The 23,254-nt window shown below is 38.5% G+C and overlaps 1 protein-coding gene across 1 annotated transcript in view; it reads right to left on the reverse strand.

Moving 5' to 3' along the window:
• TTN (titin) overlaps positions 1-23,254 on the reverse strand; it is a 241,485-nt gene that overhangs the window by 190,766 nt on the left and 27,465 nt on the right. Inside the window, exons 15-40 of the mRNA XM_075831506.1 lie at positions 17,309-17,366; positions 16,826-17,029; positions 16,298-16,440; positions 16,006-16,193; positions 15,121-15,351; positions 14,582-14,826; positions 14,227-14,447; positions 13,842-14,006; positions 13,581-13,749; positions 11,811-13,489; positions 11,438-11,719; positions 11,021-11,287; positions 10,657-10,929; positions 10,305-10,568; positions 9,801-10,061; positions 9,431-9,691; positions 8,338-8,601; positions 7,994-8,254; positions 7,625-7,885; positions 6,732-6,992; positions 6,396-6,537; positions 5,878-6,043; positions 5,420-5,651; positions 4,982-5,266; positions 4,558-4,677; positions 1,409-1,597 (exon numbers count right to left, since the gene is read on the reverse strand). Coding sequence (XP_075687621.1) covers positions 1,409-1,597; positions 4,558-4,677; positions 4,982-5,266; positions 5,420-5,651; positions 5,878-6,043; positions 6,396-6,537; positions 6,732-6,992; positions 7,625-7,885; positions 7,994-8,254; positions 8,338-8,601; positions 9,431-9,691; positions 9,801-10,061; positions 10,305-10,568; positions 10,657-10,929; positions 11,021-11,287; positions 11,438-11,719; positions 11,811-13,489; positions 13,581-13,749; positions 13,842-14,006; positions 14,227-14,447; positions 14,582-14,826; positions 15,121-15,351; positions 16,006-16,193; positions 16,298-16,440; positions 16,826-17,029; positions 17,309-17,366 — 7,092 coding nt within the window. The remainder of the gene's footprint in view (positions 1-1,408; positions 1,598-4,557; positions 4,678-4,981; positions 5,267-5,419; positions 5,652-5,877; positions 6,044-6,395; positions 6,538-6,731; positions 6,993-7,624; positions 7,886-7,993; positions 8,255-8,337; positions 8,602-9,430; positions 9,692-9,800; positions 10,062-10,304; positions 10,569-10,656; positions 10,930-11,020; positions 11,288-11,437; positions 11,720-11,810; positions 13,490-13,580; positions 13,750-13,841; positions 14,007-14,226; positions 14,448-14,581; positions 14,827-15,120; positions 15,352-16,005; positions 16,194-16,297; positions 16,441-16,825; positions 17,030-17,308; positions 17,367-23,254) is intronic.

Here is a 23,254-nt window from a genome sequence, read left to right on the forward strand (position 1 = left end):
ATTGTTAGATAATTTAGCGTTGGTTGGTTCAATTGATAATTTCAAAGTGAAATGATTTTCATGTCAACAAACGTGGGAATAGTGGACTAATGGTTTAGAAATTGTGACAGATAATATAAAAAGGTGAAGTTTCATGATCTTAGTTATATTTCTGTATAATGAGTGAACTTATATCCCAGTGTAAGAGGTGGATATGTCAGAAAGGTGAAAACTATAATTAAGAGTGCAAATGTGTTATAAATCAAACCTAATGGGACAGTGGGGCTTTACCTTCAGTCACTGTTAGGGTGGCTGCACAGGAGACTTCACCAGCACTATTTTTGGCTTTGCAAGTATATTCACCAGCATTCTCTGGAAAGGCATCCACTATAATAAGTATAGCTGTGTTTGTAGATTCATCAAAATGAAAGACTATATTTTTGGAAGGTAGGACTTTATTTTGGTTGTGAAACCAATAAATTTCTGGTTTTGGAAAGCCAGAAACTCTTGCCACAAAACGCACTGTTTCCCCACTGTTTACTGTATAGCTTGAAATAGGCTGGATGAAGATGGGACTATGAGCAACCAGTTCCCTCTTAAATGACTCAGAAGACGTAATCTGCCCTTGTGGAGGTAATGAAAAATCTGCAGCAAGTTTTTGCCCTGAAAAGAAGCATGTTAAGTTTTATTTGAAACATTTAGCCAGTAAAATTATAAATTATTCCCTTAAATAGTATAAGTATGCAGGGCTTGATTAGAAACATAGCCCAAAACCAAGTATATTTTCTTCTGACAATTTTAAAAGAACACCTTTGTACGGGTGCGACATGGATTCCACAACATAGTGTAGGGCTCAGCGTCAGACTGAGAAAGACTGGCAGACTGACTAATTTTAGCAAGTCAACCTTTGTTGCAAATGCCAGATCGGCCAGTCTGGTCTGAAATCTTCATTGATATTTATATGATGAAAATAATACTACCAGCATAACCAGGATACCAAATATGTCACGGCTGTCATGTTATTGTAACTGAAACACTATCTATGTTGTCCATGTGTGATCTTTTTATAAATGATGTATTATTTTTGTTTCTTTTAGTATTTTTAATGTTTTACTTTGTTTTATTGTATGTAGAAAATGTTTCGATATCTTTGTGACACAGAAAGACTGCACCTTTCTACAATGAACAACAGAATGAAAAATAAGAGACAGACGAGAACATATAGCGAAGAAACAAAAAGAGGGTAATATGACAATTGGAAAGGATGGTTACAGAGCTGTTCCATATTCAGGACAAGAATATGTATGTCAGTAACATTTAACATGATTGCGTTAGTGACATTAATTGACAATGGCGACAAATACTATGTTAGCACCACTGTTAAATAGTTGATATATGTATTACACAACAGAGACATTAGACAACATACCTTCGAGCCTGAGATTTGCAGTGCATGAAACTTGTCCAAGAGCATTGCTAGCAGCACAAGTATAGACACCTTCATCTTCAGAGAAGGCTTCTGCTATTTCAAGTTGATAGGTGTCTTCAAATTGTGTCATTTTAAAGAAGCGTGATGGCTTGATCTCTTTGTCTTTGCTGTACCAGGAAACTTTCAGATCTTTAGAAAAATAATAGTATATTACAATTTTTATTATTTTCTATGAAGAAACATATATTATCAATGTACTGTATAACATGTTGCCTATACTAAATATATACTATATATGCTAAGATGATGATGATATTAACCCCTTAACGACATGTCACGTACTGGTACGTGGCAGCCGTTAAGGGGAAGTATGGAGCGGACTCACGGGCTGAGCTCGCTCCATACACAGTGAGGGTGACGGCTGTATTACATAGTCGACACCTCACTGCAATGGGCGGAATCAATGATTACTTTGATTCCGCCTGTTTAACACCATAAATGCCACGGTCAAATGCGACCACGGTATTTACATTATTAGAAACATGGGGCGACCCCTGAAACACTCCATCACACCCCCCTGCGACACGATCGGCCATTTATAGTGGTTGTTATGGCAGCCTGGGGCCTAATAAAGGAGACTGTCAGAAACACGATATACTGCAATACATTAGTTTTGCAGCATATTATGCAAGCGATCCAACGATCGCTGCTTCATGTCCCGTAGGGGGACTAATAAAAAAAGTAAAAAAAACTGTTAAATAAAGATTTTTATAATGTTCCAAAAAAGTAAAATATTAAAAGTTAAAAAAAACCCCTTTAAAAATAAAAGTTAACATAACTGGTATTGTCGCATCCGTAAAAGTCAGAAGTATCACAATATATCATTATTGAAACCGCTCGGTGAACGACGTGAAAAAAAAAATATATAATAATTAAAAAAAAAAAAAATATATATATATATATATATATATATAGAACATTCAAATTGCTGTATTTTGGTCACCTTAGCACTGCAAAAAAAGGAATAAAAAGTGATCAAAAAGTCGCATGTACCCCAAAATGATATTGGTGAAAACTACAACTTGCCTTGCAAAATTTAAGCTCCCACACCTCTAAATTGATGGAAAAATAAAAAAGTTATGGCTCTCAGAATATGGCCACACAAAACATGTTTGTTTTTTTAGCAAATAGTGTTATTTTTTTTAAAGCGGTATAACATAAAACAAAACATATAAATTTGGTATCACCGTAATCGTGTCAACCTGTAGAATAAGGTGAATATGTAGTTTTTACCGACTGATGGACGCCGTAAAAACAAAAAAAAAACCAAAAATGGTGTAATCGCTGTTTTTTGCCCATTTCACCCCATAAATCATTTTTTTTGCAGATTCCCAGTACATTATGCTGTACAATAAATGGTGCCGTGAAAAACTACAACTTGTCCCGCAATAAACAAGACCTTATATGGCTATGTCGACGAAGAAATAGAAAAGTTATGGCTTTTGAAAGGCAGTAAGGAAAAAACAAAAATTAAAAACATAAATTGGCCTGGTCTTTAAGGGGCAGTGGCATAACTACCGCTGTAGCGGCCATAGCGTCTGCTACGGTGCCCGCGGCATGAGGGGGCCGTGCTGCCTGCCGGCACGGGCCAACAGCCTCCCCCATGGCCGGAAGCTCCGCTAGCAGCTGCTATGACTGCTACAGCGCGACGCCACTGAACTCTATGGCAGAGCAGGGCTGTATCTCCCCGCTCTGCCATTAAAGGGGTTGTTCCTACAAAACACATGTATCCCCTATCTACATGTGTGATCGCTGAGACCCCCAGCGATAAGGAGAATGGGGGACCAAAAGTCACCTGAAGTTCTCCATGAGAAACCTCGGACTTCCGGGGTTTGTGTCGGCAGCTATGTAGAAAAGAATGAAGCTCCTGCGTGACCAGCGCTCCTTTCATTTTTATTGAGCTGCCGGACGCAGACCCCGATAGTCCGAGGTTTCTCATGGAGAACTTCGGGGGACTTTCCGTCCCCCATTCTCCTTATCGCTGGGGGTCCCAGTGATCACACATGTATCCCCTATACATGTCTTTTGTGGAGCAAACCATAGGCTACAGCCCGTTTTTTTTTTGGAGGGGGGGGGCTGTATGGAGTTATATACAGGGGGGCTGTGTGGTGCTATATACAGGGGGACTGTATGGTGCTATATACAGGGGGGCTGTATGGTGCTATATACAGGGGGCTGTATAGTGCTATATACAGGGGGGCTGTATGGCGCTATCTACCGGGGGGGCTGTATGGTGCTATATACAGGGAGGTGGCTGTATGGCGCTATCTACAGGGGGGCTGTATGATGCTATCTACAGGGGGCTGTATGGTGCTATATACAGGGAGGGGGCTGTATGATGCTATCTACAGGGGGATAGTATGGCACTATCTACAGGGGGGCTGTATGGCGCTATCTACAGGGAGGGGTCTGTATGGCACTATCTACAGGGGGGCTGTATGGTGCTATATACAGGGGGCTGTGTATGGCGCTATCTACAGGGGTGGGTTGTGTGGCACCCAGGGGAGGGGGCCCAGTCAAAAGTTTGCTATGGGGCCCAGTCTTAGTTACACACCTGTTAAGGGGTTAATAAGCACATAAAATAAGTTATACTTTACACTTAATATTTTTTTCCTTGTGTTTTTTTTAATGTTCCAATGTATCTTAAATTACAAATGAAGCAACTTTGAAATAAAGTCTTGAGTAAAATGATCCTACCGATTTGTTTACAACTCCTAAGCAGGCTTATGTGTCTCCATGGTAACAGACTACAAATATATAATTTGTAGTCTGATTCTACAGTCATACTCGCTTCAATCTGTTTACTTATTCTTAATCATGTAAATTTTATATATTAGCAAGAAGTAAGGGACAAATTAATAGAAATATGAGTGTAGAATCGGATAACACAGATTTTGGAGTCTTCAAACCCTGCATAGATCTGCGCAGGAGCTATAGTCATATAACAAGATATATTTTATTCATTGCTATTTGTAAGTTTTGTATTTTTTTTTATGCATTGTAACAATAAAAAAAAGTGGCCGCAAAGGTTGACTTTCCCTTTATCATTATTAATGTTCTGTTTGACCATCAAAGAATGTGGAACTAACCTGAGCCAGAGACACGACACTGGAAGATTGCTGACTGTCCTTCTGCAGTAATGGCATCACGGAGAGGTGTGATAATTTCAGGAGGATAGACTGGTGCCTCCAAATCTGGTGACACTACTTCTGAAACGAAAAAATTGATTGGATTATTTTCTATATTCATAGCTAATCAGCAACTTCTGTACAACAGTCAAAGAATTTACGACATTATAAAGCTAGGCCTTTTCCAAAAAATATAAAGAGATACATTTGCTTTCAAAAGTTGAAAACAAAATAGGATCAAACTTACTGATCTTGCTAAAAAAAAACTCTTACAAATTTGAAGGCTCCACCAATAATTCTAATATAGTACATAGAGGCAGGCCACCATGTGTGCAATCTATAATCATGGGCCTAGAGTTTTCAAACCCCATTCTAAAGACTTTACCTTCAACAGTTAGTGTTGCAGATGTGCTGGCCATTCCAGAGTCATTGCTTGCTTCACATGTGTACAATGCTTCATCTTCAGGGAAGGCCTCAATGAGTAATAGGGTGTATTCCTGTCCATCATGAAGGAACTTGCATTTGAAACCTGGAGAAAGTTGTGTTGAGTCTTTAAACCATCCTACAGTTGGCTGTGGCTTGCCAGTTACTACAGTGCAGAAACGTGCAGGTTTTCCAGATTCCACATGCACAGGCTCGAGTTTCTGTATTATTACAGGAGGTTCTGGAGCTGTTGAAAAATAACACCAATGTTTAGTTACATAAGATGTAACAGGTATCAGTCATAGTCGTTACAGCAATATTTATCAATCTTCTACTTTTCTGTTATTAACTGATTGAACTGCATATCAGATGTCTAACATTTTGATATCTCATCACCTACCATTTACATAAAGAGTGACAGAGCTCCTGTTTTTGCCAGCCATGAAGGTATATTCTCCACTATCGCTCATCACGGTTTCGGTGATGCACATGCGATGCACACGTCTTTCCACAATGTACTCATATCTCTCTTCGATATGGAAATTGATCTCAATACCGTCCTTTAGCCATCGAGCATCAACATCATCTTCATTGACTTCAAACTCAACCACGGCTCTTTGTCTTTCAACAGCCTACAAATAATATTCAAACAATAATCTCAAATATTTACTGATTTAAGCATTTTAATAGATTGTCAAGAGGATTTCAGTTCGAAACGACATTTTCATGTAATTATTTAGCAGTAATCATTAACATAAGAGCTATGCTTCTCTCATATTAACACCATCTATTAATAATTAATTTCCATAATATTTTTAACTTGTGTACAATTTATTATATCATTTTTAGGATAAATACCTCAATTTGTTTTCGAGCAGAAGTGATACGGACATCACGGCCTTCCACATGTAAGTTGGCAGTGGACATATTACTTCCAGCAACTACAGAGTATTGCCCAGCATCGGACATGCGAGCAGTAGGAATTACAAGACGGTGAACATATCTCTCGCTCTGAATTTTAACCCTATATTGAGAAAGGCACAAAAGAGAAAATAAGTACATATTAAATATTGATAACATTAATCAGACAAACTTTAATATATGTTCCTAAACAGTATGGCTTCCATACTAAATGGAGTTATGACATCTATGCTGGATCAATATTTACATGGATGCCGATGAATCCTGATGGACCCAATTGACATTATAATTGGGGCTGTCAGGTTGTTACCAGGGTTCCGGTATTTTAACGGCAAGAGACTGACATTCTTCCTGTCAAAAATATTGGAACCCCTGACAGAAACCTAAAAATTTAAATGTGAACAAAGCCTAATATTTTCCAAATATAAATTTGGACTCAATGGAAACAAACTTACCTCTCAGTGATTTGGAGTTCTTGACCATCCTTCATCCACTGAACGATCAAATCAGGCTCAGAGATTTCACATTCAAATGTTGCTCTTTTCTTTTCAAGTACTTTAATTTCTTTGATAGGTTTCCTGAATTCTATATGACGAGCTAGAGGAAAGCAAGACAGAAAAATTAAGTCAAAACATCCCAGCTATATATATGTTTGCAAATGAATGCCAGAGTGGGGACAAAGGTAGAACTTCCCAATGCCCCTCTCTGGGACCCATTTACACTTTTTAGACAAATTCAAGGGAATAGCCACATTAAAAAACAATTTTCCATATGAACAAAGATAAACTTACCTTCAACATACAAGTTAGCTCTAGATACTGCATTTCCAGCAACAAAGCTGTATTCTGCAGCATCACCAAAGTGGACGTTTCTGATTGTAAGAGAATGGGTCTGCTGTTTGGCCTTTATCTGGCTACGGTCTGTAGACTTGATTTCAACGCCATTCTTCAGCCATTTATAAGTGATGCCTTCATGGTTTACAGTCACTTCAAAAGTGATGGTGTCTTTCTCTTCAGCATTGATATCTTTTAACATGGAAGTAATCAGGATAGCTGAAAAAAAAGAAGGATTCACAATCATAAGTCAGATAATTTAGAAGAAACAAAAAAGTATGATCTATCCACTAAGTGACCAACTTCTAGTTCTTGTCTTAAGAAATGTAATGTTTACAGTTAGTTCTATGCTGGAAACTAGTGCTGGACTATCAGAATATCTGGATTGTCAGATTCAAGACTAGTGGAACATTACATGCAGTAAATTTCCTTTAATAGGCATTAATCTGACCTGATAGGTAGCAGATTTTCAAATAGTCTGGATTATTGGATTATAATAGAAAACGATATAAAATGTAGTATCATAATTTGTTCTCTGTGATTTGTTGTCTTTTTATGGTCTGGTAAAATTGTAGATCAGTTCTTTGTTAAAAACAAATGCTGGATTAATCACATTTCTAGTTTATAGGTATTTAAATGAATTTAAAAAAGAATATAGATAACTAGATAGGTAGGTAGATAGATAGATAGATAGATAGATAGATAGATAGATAGATAGATAGATAGATAGATAGATAGATAGATAGATAGATAGATAGATAGATAGATAGATAGATAGATAGATAGATAGATAGATAGATTGACAATAGAGATATAAATACAAATAAAACTATCTGCTGATTTATACATACGTTTCACAGTCAAAGTGGCGGTGACTTTGTCATTTCCACAGACAAACGTGTATTCAGCGGATTCTTCACTGCTTGTATTCATGATAATCAGTTGGTGAAGTTTTCCCTGAACCACAATCTTAAACTTCTCACTCATTTCAATTTCCACTCCATTTTTCAGCCAAACAGATGGCACATTAAAGTGAGACACCTCACATTGGAATGAGGCTGTTTTGGTTTCAGGGACCTCAATGTTCTTCATGGTCTTTGTAATATGTAAAGCTAGAGAGAAACAGAAGTCATGTATTTATTACCCAACAGGTCTTCCAGGATAGCAGACAATAAATCATAGGTAATGGGGATATAAAACAATATTAGGAATTTCCTTACTTTCCACAAACAACTTGGCTCTGCACTCAAGTTGTCCAATGACAGCTGTGTATTCCCCGGCATCAGCAGGACTCACATTCTGCAAGACAAGCTTATGAACTTTGCGTTCTGATACTATTTTATGCTTGTCGCTTGGTTTCAGCTCCACATCCTTAAAGAGCCATTTGACAGGAACAGTATCATGAGAAACGCTAAGTTCAAATGTTGCTGGTGTGTTTTCCAGGGCAGTCACGTCCTTGGGTTTCTTAATAATTTTTACAGCTGAAAAAAGAAAATAGTGCATTAGACCAGCTGCCAAAATCCATAGCATTGGAGGTATTCATACTTCAGTGTTAGTAACTTACTCTCTACATGAAGTCTGGCATTAGCGCCAATCTTTCCAAGTTTAAAACTGTAAACAGACTCATCCGGAACAATACAGTTCTTGACTCTCAAAGTATGCACTAGTCCAGCTACAGTGATTTCATATTTGTTATTGGACTCTAGTTCAACACCATTTTTGATCCACTGGGCTCCTTTAACATCAGGGTGAGTAAGTTCCACACTGAAAATAGCATCTTGTGTCTCGGTAACAGTTTGGTTCTTTAGTGTCTTCTTTATCTTGACAGCTAGAAAAATAATATAACCCCAATGTCACAACAGATATAGATCACACAACATTTTATTCCACACTGTTTACATGTATTGATTTCTAGATAAGATCTACAACAGTGGTGCACAACTGGCTCAAAATGCGTTGCCATGCCATCTCTGGAACCCCCATATTTGGAGACTCCTCTCAGAGAGAAGAGAGATGGAGAGGTGGCTACGCAAGTATGCGGCTCCCACCATCGTAGTTTATTGGAGACCCCCATTTTCCCGAGAAGTGGAAGTGCCAGAAATGGAACCACCACCTATCAGACATTTATGGCATATGCTGTTGAAATGTCTCAGATGAGAATACCCCCTCAAGTTCTATTGCGATCCCTGAGAAGGGTAATATTGAAAAATGTGGCTCTTGGGCCAAAAAAGGGTGTGCACCACCCCTAATTTACAAGAACTGCCAATTTTGTACGATGAGCGACTTAAAGAGGACCTGTGTAAGGTGTCTTTTTATTGACAAGTATAATGGTGACAATCTGTTGGCAAATTTATTCATACAATTCTAGGAGGAATAACAGAGGAATGGCACAACGTAGAGTTCTGAGAAAAAATGCTTCAGAATAATTATTTTTATAAAAAAAAATAGTAAAAAAGAAAAACTTGTCAAGAGAGCTAACAGGTTCTCTTTATTTAAATTTTAAATTTCGGGTTCATTACCTAGGCGGTGGTCATTGGTGGATTCTGACAAAGTATCATGACCACAACAACATGCATTTCTTATGCACTCATTATTCCATATTAATTATCAGTTATTAAGTTTATCGTTGATATGATTTTAGATACTGAACAGCTAACCTTCAACTTTCAGTTTTGCAGATGTTTTGGATGTTGCTACTTGATAGGTGTATTCTCCAATATCTTCAATCTTGCTGATGGGAATTATAAGTTGTCTTTTGGCACCAACTGATTGACTTTTGATGCTGTCACTGAAGTTTATTGCTTTTCCTTCTCTTAGCCATTGTCCTTTGGAGTCTGGATTAGCTACTTCACACTCAAATACTGCTTTCTGGGATTCAGCAACTGTGAGGTCCACAAGTGGCTTGCTAATAGCACCACCTATAGGGATGAAAGATAATCGCAGTAAGAAAACCAGTACCCTTTTCCCACTAAATATATTGACATTTTCCAAAAATTATTTTAAGGTTTTATTATATTTTTGAAGTACCTGAAACAGAAAGTTTTCCACTAGTTTGCTGTTCCCCAGCAAAGAATGTGTACTGTCCTTCCTCATCCTTCATCATATCAGTAATTGTAAGTGTGTATATCTTGCCCTTGGATTCAATCTTGTACTTTGGACTTGGCTTTAGTTCTTCATTTTTGAAAAGCCATAGGGCGTCAATTCCAGCATGGGACAATTCAACCTCCAAGGTTACATTCTGTGTCTCCGTACAAGTCATGTCACTTAGTCCTCTAATGATTGTGATTTCTGTAAGATAGGAAATAATAGGATATATTAATATTGGCAATTTGAAGCTTTACAAGAGCTGTCCAAAAATAAATTACAATATCCTACCATACAATATTACTACTGGCATTTTCCATCCACTGTATTTAGGGCAAGGGCATTTAAACCCCACTAGTAGAGTATTTAAAAAACAAGTATTGCAATCTACATTTAATTGTCTATATGGGCTCAAAATTAATTAAAAAGAACAATCCTAATACTTACTTTCCACCGTAAGTTTGCAGCTGGATTCCACTTTACCAATTATCAGCTTGATTTGTCCTTCATCAGAAGCATAGGCTCTAGAAAATACCAGCCTCTGCTTGGCACCTTTGGCAATTGCTTGCACTCTGTCATCGAGTTTAACTAGATGATCATTGATTGACCATTTGGCAGATGCCATATCAGGAACTGAGACTTTACATTCAAGGACAGCCTTTGTTCCTTCTATAGCATGAACATCTTTTAGGGGTATGACAATCTCAACACCTGTGGAGTGTAAATATAATATTTAGAACTGGACTTATATCTTGCAGTTGGATAATATAGAAATCGTGTAAGAAATATTAACACTCACTATAAACAGACAAATGTCCAGATGTGGAGAGATCCAGTTCCGGTACAGTAAAGGTATATTTTCCAATATCATCTGCAGTAGCATCTTCAATAAGTAACATGTGTGATTGTTTGTCAATTACAATATGAATACGATCACTGGGCTGTATCTCTCCTCCATCTTTCAGCCAGATTCCTTCTGCGTTTTCAAGAGATACTTTTACTTCCAGCTGAGCAATGTCACCCTCACATACTTTCTGATCTGAAAGACCTTGTATGACTGAAATTGGACGGGCTGTAAAAACAAAAGAAAAAAACCAGTAAGATGTCTATAAAAATACAGACCTGTGAAGGAGATTTTCATAATTACAAGACAATTTACTTACACTTCACTTTCATCTGTGCAGTAGTCTTTTTCCCAGCAATCACAAAACTGTATTCTCCTTGATCTTCTTTTGTGACATCTTTAACTGTAAGAACATGACGTCCTCGGCGGGAAGTAGTAACATATTTGCTATTGGATGTTATCTCCGTATCACCACGGTACCATTTACCCTCTGCGTCTTCAAGAGTAATTGAACATTCAAACTCTCCGGATTGTGTTTCTGGAACCTCAATGTTCTCAAGTTTTTTGATAAACGCAACAGGAGTACCTGTAATACAAATGGGTATTTAAAGACCATCATAAGAAAGTGTAATACTGTGGTTCTACAAACTTATCGCATGAGTATGTTAAGAATACACATCATTTCTTGTAGTTATGGTCAACATTTACTTTTTATGTCCATTGATATTCTTCCTACCTTCAACAATGAGTTTAGCCGTTGTCTTAACAGATTCCTCTTCTTTAAGAGCACAAGTGTATTCATCAGCATCTGACATTTCAATTACAAGTACGGAAAGGAAATGGACTTTTCTTTCAGAATGCATTCTGTACTTATCACCAGAGTGAATTTCCACACCGTTTTTGAACCATTTTACTTTGACAAATGGTTCTGATGTTTCACACTCAAAGGTTACCAGGGAATCTTTTTCCTTTGCTGTCAGTTCTTGTAACTCTTGTATGAAAGTGATGACCTGTTTGCCTGCATGTGAAGAAATAACATTATATAAGGTCACAGAAAAGTAAGACACATTTTATGTCAATGGAAGAATTATCGATTACAGATGTCTCACCTTGCACAAGCAAAAATGCATGACTTGATGTTTCACCAGCCAGATTGATGGCTTTTACCATGATGCTGGCAGAGTCTTCTGCAACAACATCTTTGATAACCAGTTCACACACATTATCTTCTGGCCAGTACCAATAAATGCGCTCAGATCGTTCAACCTTGACACCATTTTTAAACCACTGGCACTCTGGGTCTGGCTTTCCTACAACACGGACACGGAAATGGGCTTCTGCTCCCTGAGCAACTGTTTGACTCTGGATTCTTTCAAATATCTTGGGAGCTTCCATGCTTGGGGATAGCTCAATTCTGTCTGGTTTGAAGGTTGGAATAGTAATTTTGCCTTCCTCTTCGAGTGCTTTCTTTTCTTCCTCTGTTAGTTCTTTGGTAAAGTGAAGAAGATCATCTTTTGTCTTCTTTAGCATATCCTCATATGCTTCATCTTTTCTACGTGATTTCAGCTCAACAGCAGTAATAGCTTCATAGTACCCTTCTTCTGTCCTGCGCTTAAATTTGCTGCGGAGTTCTTCTGATTCTTCAGTGAGTTTGTCATGAGTAATTCTTTCAGTCCTCTTAAGTTTTACAAATTCTTTTCCTCCTGCTTCTACTTTCTTGACATCAAATGGAAGTCTTCCTGCCTCAGCTGGAGGAGCGGCAACTTTTGGCTCATGTGTTCTCCTAAGCACAGACCTAAAATCTTCTTTCTGCTCTATCTCTAGTTTTACTGAATGTTCTTCAACGCCCTCAGGGTTTTCTGCTGTAATTCTAACATCACCAGAATCATAAGATTTGCAGTCAACAATTTCAAGGTAATATATACCATCATAGCGAAGTCTGAATCTTTTGCTTTTACGAATAAGTTGTCCATTAAGGTACCAATTTACTTTTGGTTGTGGATATCCCGTAACACGGCAACGGAATCTTGCTATTTCTCCTTCATAAACCCTTGCAGGATCAGGAAATAAAACTATTTCAGGTTTTTGTCTTTCTTTTACATCTTCTGTTACTCCTGCGAGGGCACCTTCATGTGCTAGCCTTTCCAGCTCTTCAATTCTTTGCATACCTCGTCTTCCTTCTGGCAGCTGAGATTCCTCAACAAGACTCTTCTCATCTTTTACAATTAAGGTAGCTGATGTGTGGTCTGTTCCATATTTATTAGTTGCCCTACAAGTAATAACACCGCTGTCTCTGGGATAAGCTACTTCATAATCAAGACTGCAGTAGCCAAACTCATTCACCATTCGAAGCCGGTTAGCAGCATCTAATGGCTTTCCATCATGAAGCCATTCAACTATCATTGTTGGGTCTCCAATTGGTGTAAGACGACATTCAAAGTGAGTAGGCCCAAAGCGCTTGAGCCTTACTGAAGTAAGTTTCTTCTTAAAAAATGGTTTTTGCTGCTTCTCTTTGTCATATAGGTCTCCTTCTTCCCATTGTTCTTGACCATAACGGAGATGTAGGGGCTCTAGTTCTGGAGCTGCAATTTCTTTTGCCTTGTATGTTCCCTTTGGAATTATCAGTTTTCTCTCTGGTTCTGGTTCAGCAAATTCAACTTCAACATTTACTTTGCATCTAGTAGTGTCACGTCCGGCTTTATTAATAGCAGTGGCAGTATACCATGCAGCGTCATTGCCAGCTGCAGACTGAATTTTAAGTGCTGCTTGTCCTTTATTTCCTTCAATTCTGTAAATGAAAGATATTTTATATTAGTACACTTGGATTTTGGGTAAAGTATGTATTGTAAGAACACCAAAATGACTCAATATATACTCACGTTATGTTTGGAAATTTGTGAGCAGCTATGATGTCGCTGTTCTTCAGCCACACAATATCAGGATTGGGGTTGCCCACAGCTTTCACAGCCATTTCCAGTTTAGTGCCTTCTTTGACACTAACATTTTTAAGTTTATCCACAAACTGTGGTCTTTGCAAATGTTCCTTTGCTGCAGAGAAAACAAACAACTCAGAATAAATTAGAGTGCTAAAAGCAAATATCTAAATATAGACCCGAACTGATAAAGTAAAAATATTGTACCTTCCACAGTCAATGTCATTGAGACTGAAGTTTTACCAGCTCTGTTCTGAGCTATGACAGTCCATTCTCCAGAATCAGTTGGCAAAGCTGGGACTATGATAAGCGACTGCGTACCATCTTCCTTGATAACAATTTTATGTGTATAGTCATTGACAATTTGTTGACCTATAAAAGATAATATGAATAATATATTTTTTCTTTAAATATGATTCATGAAACAGGTATAACAGTAAATAATTTCAGTTAACAACTCCAATTACATTACTCCCTTCACTAACACTATTAATATTTTTGTTCAGATGTTCAGTATTTTCTGTAATAGGTACAGTGATACAATATTGTTTTTTTCAAAATCAATCAAAAAAATTATTCTGAAATTAGTTACCGTTGTGGAACCAAAACGTTTCAGGCATTGGTCTTCCAACAACTTTCAAGTCAAATCTTGCGGTTTGACCTTCAGAACATTTGAAGGAAGCAGGTTTTAAGACAAAGACTGGTTTGTATAATCTCTCCAACTGGGACTCATCAGTTTCATCCAATCGGCGAGCAGGAGAACGTGCTGGAGAACGTGCAGGGGAGCGACTTGGTGACCTGGGAGATACAGACCTATAATAATAATAAGAATATAATAGGATATAAGTTAGAATATTAGCCAATCTAATTATCAAAAATAAACTATGCACTTGTAGTAGAACAGCAATGTAAAAGATTTGTCAAAAACAGCTTTAATACCAAAATACCTTATTCTTTTCACAGCTTCTGGGGCTGGTATATAAGCAGGACCTCCAGTGGGTGCCGCTGGCTCCACATACAGTTTTGCTGAGCAAATGGCATTTCCTTTAAAATTACTGGCCAAAGCAGTATAAATTCCCTCATCTTCCGTCAATAGAACAGATATGCGAATACTGGCCCTTCCGTCTTGTAGGGTTTCCATTTGGTAGCGTCCTCCCTGTTTAATGCGTTTACCATCCTTGAACCATACGATCTGCAATAAATAGAAAAACCTCATTAATAATTTATAATTGACATGTCTTTTGATCTAAATGAAATAAATCTAGAGAAATTAATTTACTTTAACCCCAGTCATAACTACCAGACAGTCGGGGTACAATTACCTCCCTGACACAACAATTAATTCTTCTGCCAGGTGAGATAGGTATCCCCTTTTAATAGTTCTTAGTAAAATTAAGCTTTCACCTTACTGAGACATTATGACATTCTAACATGACATTTGATATCTTATACATTTAATATTTAAGAGTATAAATGTTTTAAGTACCTTTGGTAATGGGTAGCCAGACATTTTACAGTGAAATGTGACGCCCATTCCTTCAAGGATCTGGTAACTTTTCAGTCTAATATCAAATCCTGACTCGATTATTTCCGATTCAGGAACATCGACAATCATCTCTTCTCCATCTTCTTCAAGGAGTTCTTCTAAGCTGATCTTAATAATTCTGTATTCAATCTCTTTGATCAGTTTCTCTTCAAATGCAGTTAGCCTATATTCCTACAAAAATGTAATTGAATTGTAGGTTAATTGAGCAACAACACTTAATTAATGTATGTCTTAATTTACATAAATTACTGATTTCATCATTTGTATTTATATTTCTGTTCAACCATTTTAGAAGATAGCAACGATAACTCACTAAAGTGTTGGCTAATAGAAAATATTATCCATAAATAATAACTATAAATATCCCAAATAAGTCAAGTTTATAAATATGAAATGTTCTGCAAGAACTACATCTACTTCAACTTGTCCTTCTCGGAAGGTACTGACGCTCCGTGTGAAGATCCAGCTGGTATGAAGTCTTTGGGGCAAGTTCTCTAGGAAAAAGTTACTAAATAGCTCTCGTCCAAAAGGAAGAAATCTGTCCCTCTAATGCAACTTACTGGTAGCTACCCTGTAAGTCGATGTCTGACCCCTCATAGAGTATTAAAACAATGACTCGGATTGGGCATCAGCCCACAGGGTAGCTATCCATAGGTGGTACTAGAGAGACAGCTTTCTTCCTTCTGGCAAAGAGCGATCTTGAAAAAAGTCCCTGTAATTAATGTGGCGTATCTGTGGCTCCAGTAAAGAAATGATTAGCTCTTCATGGTTTTGTAAAATTGATTTAATGCCTTTCTCTATTCTTATTTTAAAGTAGACGTTTACCTCAGCATGAATTGTAGTTTTCACTAAAGAAGTGTCCTTGGCCATCTTCTTTCTGATAAGGGCTTGTTCTCTTTCATATTCCTTGTCATATTCAGCTCGAGGTGCCTCGGGTGCCACTTCAGCTATTTGCGGTTCAGGTACATATGGAGTTGCTTCTTCGTGCATCCTCATTTGAGAGTCATATTCAGCTGTTGGCAGACGAAATGTGACATTAATGTAATAAATGTAGATATGAGATCATTCAAATTGCAATTACGTTAATTGGTATGTTTTTATTTGAATCCTCCTTTACCTTCCTCCAATAGATTAGTAGTTTCAGTAGTTTCTCCATGTTTGTTACGAATAACAACGCTGTATTCTCCGGCATCATCAGCAAAAGTCATAGAAATCTCAAGTTTGCATTCTCCAGTTTCCTTGTTATATGATACTTTATATCTGTAAAGACAAATATACACTGTAAGTATTACATATATATATATATATATATATATATATATATATATATATATATACACACACACACACACACACACACACACACACACACACATATGTATATATGTATATATATCTTTATTATATACGGTATATATATTTTTTAAATATTCATATAACTGTGAAGTTTATTATATTACAATTGATATTATAGTAATAATAATAATAAGTATTTTTACCACAACAGTATCACTTTTACAACATATTTTACAGCATAGCAAAAAATAAGAAAGATGATAAATTATTCTAATCTTTTTAGTTATAATAAAAATATTTACTTAAAATGCAAAATATATAATTTCTCATGTGTGTTTTCATGTATTACCTGTATCCAGTATTTAGGGGAACACCAGCCTTTTTCCAGTAAATATGTGGCTTGGGGTTGCCTCCAATCTGGCATTCAAATATAACCTGGCCTCCCTCAACTAACTTCTGGACTGTTGGTTTTCTGATGAAGTAGGGGGCTACTCCTTCTCCAAGTTCCACAGGAGCAGTCAACTCTACCTCCATCTTTTGTTCTTCTAATATCCTGTAAAGAGATCATCCATGGTTTTAATAGTTGACAAATGTTAATTTCTTAATAAACTCCTCCCAAAATGTCTTATTGTGATTGGTAATTATATTTCTTCGGGCACATTTACTAAAACTGGTATACTGTGATGAGCAGGGCCAGATTATTAGTAAGGAAAAAAGAGGCAATTGCCCTCAAGTCTTCACCACCTGGCGAATTCGACCACCCAGTTCCCTTTAGTTAATATACAGTATATCCCAAACATTTAAATAAGAATGGGAAAAAAAAAATAATTACTGTTTTTCTTCTGTCATTTTTTCGGTGATAGTTTCTCTTGCTTCATACTCTTCAGAAACTGAAAGAAAAGAAATGTTAGGAAAAAAATCTATAACAAAATCATCATATAATTAATTACTCTGCATAATGTGATATAAATCTATAGATATACAATCCAAATCAATGAGGAGGCATCTCAGTTTATAATATAGATGGAGCTGAATTTGACATTTATGGCTGCATCATTGTCTATCATTATATAATCATTGCGTTTATATGCAGTCCTATTTAAAGCCACAAGGAATACATTGTTATATCACAACTCAGTACAGCTGTATGCGTAGATACTGCAGCAGTGTAAATACATTTATAGACACACGAATATCATACAGACATCGACAAACTCACGCAAAACTGTGAAATCACACAAACACTGATCATACAGTATGTACAGCCAGCCTCTCTATGTCTACACACCCCCAGTTCATAATAAGGGTATGTTCACACGCTTAACAAAAAACGTCTGAAAATACAAAGCTGTTTTCAAGGGAAATCTGCCCCTGATTTTCAGCCGTTTTTTAAGCAACTTGCGTTTTTTGCGGCGCTTTTTACGGCCGTTTTTGGAGCTGTTTTTTTTATTGAGTCAATGAAACACGGCTCCAAAAACGGCTCAAGAAGTGACATGTACTTCTTTTTATGGGGCGTCTTTTTACGCGCCGTTATTTGAAATATAGGCGTTCTGCTTCCAATTCTTCAGCCGTTTTTCGGGACGTTTATGGCCCGAAAAACGGCTTAAAAGAGCACGTGTGAACATACCCTAAGATACCACTGACACATCTTATAATAACTGTAAGGGTATGTTCACACAGGCTATTTTCAGCCGTTTTTCGGGCTGTAAACGTCCCGAAAAACGGCTGATAAATCGGAAAAGAAGAACGACTACAAACATCTGCCCATTGATTCCAATGGGAAATACGGCGTTCTGTTCAGATGGGGCATTGATTTTGGCCTCATTTTAAAATAATGGCACGTAAAGACACATGTCTATTGAGCCGTTTTTGGAGCCATTTTTCATTGACTCAATAGAGAAACAGCTCTGAAAACGGGCGTAAAAAATGCAGCAAAAAAACGCTAGTTGCTTAAAAATGGATGAAAATCAGGAGCTGTTTTCCCTTGAAAACAGCACCGTATTTTTAGCCGTATTTTGTTAAGCGTGTGAACATACCCCAACACAAGAGCAAGTGCAATACCCTCCCCCCCAAGAAGAGAATATTCAGACCTCCAAATAAAGTTCTGCTCCTACCATATCTCCACTACCTTCCTACAAAGAACGCAATGCCGCGACTTGGGAAGCAAACACTAGATTGTTCTTAAACGTAAATGTCAATGAGGTACATTACAGCATGCTTAACCCCTTAGTGGCCAGCTTATTTTAGGCCTTAATGACCAAGCTATTTTTTGTTTTTCCATCGTCTCATTCAAAGATCTATAACTTTTTTATTTTTGCGCCAACATAGATGTATAAGGACTTGTTATTTGTGGGACAAGTTGTATTTTTTAATAGCACCATTTTTGGGTACATATAATGTATTGATTAACTTTTATTAACTTTTATTGGGGGGGGAATAGAAAAAAAACCAGCAATTTCACCACTCTTTTTTGTGTCCCAAATTAATATACTTTACCGTGCGGTATAAATAACATAATAATTTTATTCAGCAAGTCATTACGATTGCGATGATGACAAATTTATATAGTTTGCTTATGTTTTACTACTTTTACACAGTAAAACCTTTTTTTCAAAATAATTTCTTTTGAATTCGCCATAACATTTTTATTTTTCCTGCCGATGCAGCTGCATGAGGGTTTTTTTGAAAGCAGGATTAACAGAAAACAGTAAATCTGGCATTTTTTTTTTTTTTATGGTGTTCGCCGGGCAGGTTAAATAATGTACTAGCTTCATAGTTGGGGTCGTTACGGACGTGGCGATACCAAATATGTGTTCATTTTTTACTTTGTTTTTGTAATAAAGCATTTTGCAAGGGAAAAAAGTGGGTTTTACATTTGTTTTACTTGGGATTTTTATTTACTTATTATTAACTTTATAAAACTTTTTTTAACTTTTCTTTTATAGTTCTACTAGGGGACTTTACTATGCGATCATTTGATCTCCTTTATAATACACTGCAATACTTCTGTATTGCAGTGTGTTATGCCTGTCAGTGTAAAAGCCTCTGGCATGGCCTAACAGGCATTTACTGGAAGCAGACTTGGGGGCCTTTTTAGGCCACCGGCTGCCATAGAAACCATCGGCACCCCACGATCGCATCGCGGGTGTGCTGGTGGGGTGAGAGAGGGAGCTATTGACCGCTGCATCTGAGGGGTTAAATGGGCGGGGTCGATGCTGATTTCGATCCCGGCCGCTCCAGCAGGTCTGCTCTCTGCTCTCAGCTACCTCCGGTGGCTGAGAGCTGGGATCTTTAACTGCTCCCGGCAGCTCAGATTTATGCTGATGCAGTGCTGTAAAAAGGCACGTGAATCAGAATAAAGTCCGTTAGTCGCTGCCGTGGAAAGGTATATTGGCAGTCGCTAACAGATTAACAAGACTAAAATCCAGAAAGAAAAACAACTTTTAGGCTATGTAAACCTTTAAACACTTTTGTTTTTTTGTTGTAAAGCAATGCATTGTGGTGTTTAATGCAACTTTTGAATTGTTTTTTATTAATAAAAAATGTAACTTTTTGAGATACAGCTTCTATGTATCCTGAAAACATAGAAGCTGTATATTGCACTGAAACACGAATCTGTCAGGTCAGTGGGACTGATGGCTTCAGTGACAGCGGGTCCTGCGTGTCTCTGACACGCAGGATCTAGCTGTTATCGATCACATCTGCGTTATGAATTCAAAAAGTTGCATTAAACACCATAATGCATTGTTCTATTCCAGAAAAAAAAGGGCTTTAAGTTTTCCCGAAAATGTCCAATGCATAATAATGAGACTTTCTAACAGGAATAAAAACATGTAAATTAAATATTATAATGTTATTTAAAAAATTGCTGCTACTGTCCTCACAGGCAGGAGACACTGCAGATTTTTCTGCAACACAAAATCTGCAGCGGAATGTCAGAAAAATGCAGGTATACCAATCACAGGAATCCGCAGCAAACAGTGCGTTATTCCTGCACATATAGCTGCGGAAACACTGCAGATTTTCCGTAGCGGTTTTGTGAAATCTCATCCACTTTGCTGCTACTGTAAATGCTGCGGCATTTCCGCACAGAATTCCTACTGTAAATTCTGCAGTGTTTACGCTGTGTGGGACCCAGACTCACTCTCTGCTCACATCTGCATTGGAGGCCCCATCTCAGGTTCAGTCGTTTTTGCTGGACAACATAGAGCAGCATTCTGCAATATTTTGGCCGGTAAAACGACGTTCACAGTGACGGAAACCCAACAAAACCCATTAAATTCAATAAGTTCTGTCATGCAAAGTTGGTTTCCATCATGCAATTGACCAGAAGCCTGCAGTGTTTCGTTGCTCTGCTCCTATGACAGAGCAGGACAATGAAAAGCCTTGACGCATATGTAAGCAGACCCTTAGAAAGTGGACTATTGATTTGGTAGTTTGGTTATGTAGAAAAGACAGATTCGTGGTCTGCGCCTAGCATGAGGGTAAGGCCACACAGAGCGGCCTTGACACGGTCACAACGCGGCCAACAACCGCGCCGGCACCATGTTCGGTGCTTCTGTCAAATAGCCTGTTACTGGCCGCACATTAATGCGGGTAAACCGTCCCCTTATCTGCAAAATCGTGTGGCCATGAATTAATACACCGCACGATTTTGCAAGTTACAACAAGTTACCCCCTATTCATTCTCTATGGCAGCGCCGGAAAAAGCCAAACACTTCACTCGGCTATCTCCGGCGCTCCCATATAGAATGAATGGAGCGGCAGAGCGCATGCGCATGTAACCGGCATACCCCTTAACAAGGTATTTGACAGCCGCGTCTACGTAGTGCCAGCACGTTTGTTGGCCGCGTTGCGACAGGGTCAGGGCTGCTCCATGTGTCCTTACCCTAAAGGGAAATTGACTACTTTAATAAGCTTGTGGCTGATAGAGAGCTAATTGATTGTCCTGCTCACCTAATTAGTCCACCCACCTGATGGCCGCACCCAACGCACTCTAGGGTGCAGTCACACTTGTTGTATTTGCCTTGTATTTCTGCAGTATAGACATATGCTGTGGAAAATGTTACAACTTTATGGAAAAAATATTACGCAATGCAAGAAATTGAGAAATCAGTCTGACTTGCGGAATATTTTTCCCATTGGACATTGTACAGTTTTCCACAGCATATTTTTACACCAAGGCAAACATGCCACATGTGACTGCACTCTAAGGCCTCGTTTACACGAGCGTGTGCATTTTGTGCACGCAAAAAACGCGGCATTTTGCGTGCGCAAAAGGCACTTAACAGCTCCGTGTGTCATCACCATATGATGCGCGGCTGCGTGATTTTCGCGCAACCGCCATCATTATGACACTCCGTCTGGTTGTTTGTAAACAGAAATACTTTCATTGATCCTTTTCACTGCTGTTGCGCGAATCACGCTATTCGCACAGAAGTGCTTCCGTGTGACATGCGTGGTTTTCACGCACCCATTGACTTCAATGGGTGCGTGATGCGCGAACAGTGCACAAATATAGAACATGTCGTGAGTTTTTTGCAACGGACTCACGTTGCACAAAATTCACGGACTGTCTGCACGGCCCCATAGACTATTATAGGTCCGTACGACACGCGTGAAAATCACGCGCGTCGCACGGATGAATGACACGCTCGTGTAAACAAGCCCTAAGGGTATGTTCACACGACAACGCAAAATACATCTGCAATTACGGAGCTGTTTTCAGGCGAAAACAGCTCCTGAATTTCAGATGTTTTTGCATGTACTCGTGTTTTTCGCTGCGTATTTTACGGACGTAATTGGAGCTGTTCTTCATTGGAGTCAATGAAAAACGGCTCCAAAAACGTCCCAAGAAGTGTCCTGCACTTCTTTGACGCGGGCGTAATTTTACGCGCCATCTTTTGACAGCGACGCGTAAAATTACACCTCATCTGAACAGAACATCGTAAAACCCATTGCAAGCAATGGGCAGATGTTTGCAGACGTATAGGAGCCGTCTTTTCAGGTGTAATTTGAGGCGTAAAACTGCGTAAAACTGTAAAACCGGATCGCTGGAGAAAGAAGGGACATGCCCTATCTTCGCGCGGTTATGTCTCTGACCTCCCATTGACATCAATGGGAGGCAAAGAAAGCGTATTTCGCTGAGTTTTATGCCTGCGGTGCTCAATGACCGCGGGCGAATAACGCTGCAAAAAACACTGCGAAAATCGGCGTGCAGGCAGAGGAATATCTGCCTCAAACTTCCAAACGGAATTTTGAGGCAGATTTACCGCCTGCAAAAAACTCAGTGTGAATCCTATGTTCACACTGAGTTTTTTGCAGGAGGAAAATTCCTCAGTAATCAGTGCTGGTGAGAAGATGCTGCTGCTAGTGCACGTGATACGCGCTTGAAAATCACTCGCATCGCACGGACCTATGTTAGGCAATAGGGACGTTCAGACTGTCCGTGATTTTCACGCAGCGTGTGTCCGCTGCGTAAAGTTCACGACATGTCCTATACTTGGCAGTTTTTTGCGCAGCACGCACCCATTGAAGTCAATGGGTGCGTGAAAATCGCGCACGGCACACGGTAGCACTTCCGTGTGCCGCGCGTGATTCGCGCTACAGTTGTAAAATAAATGAATGAAAAAATAAAAGCACCTCCTGCTTTTATGTTTGTAAACATAAAATCAGAGTATCATAACGATGCCATATGCACGAAAATCACGCAGGCACGCAACATTCACTGATGCCACACGGAACTGCAACGCATGCAAAACGCAGCATTTTTTGCGTG

This window comes from Rhinoderma darwinii, chromosome 6 (genome assembly GCF_050947455.1).
Source record: "Rhinoderma darwinii isolate aRhiDar2 chromosome 6, aRhiDar2.hap1, whole genome shotgun sequence".
In the NCBI taxonomy this organism is placed as follows: Eukaryota; Metazoa; Chordata; class Amphibia; order Anura; family Rhinodermatidae; genus Rhinoderma; species Rhinoderma darwinii.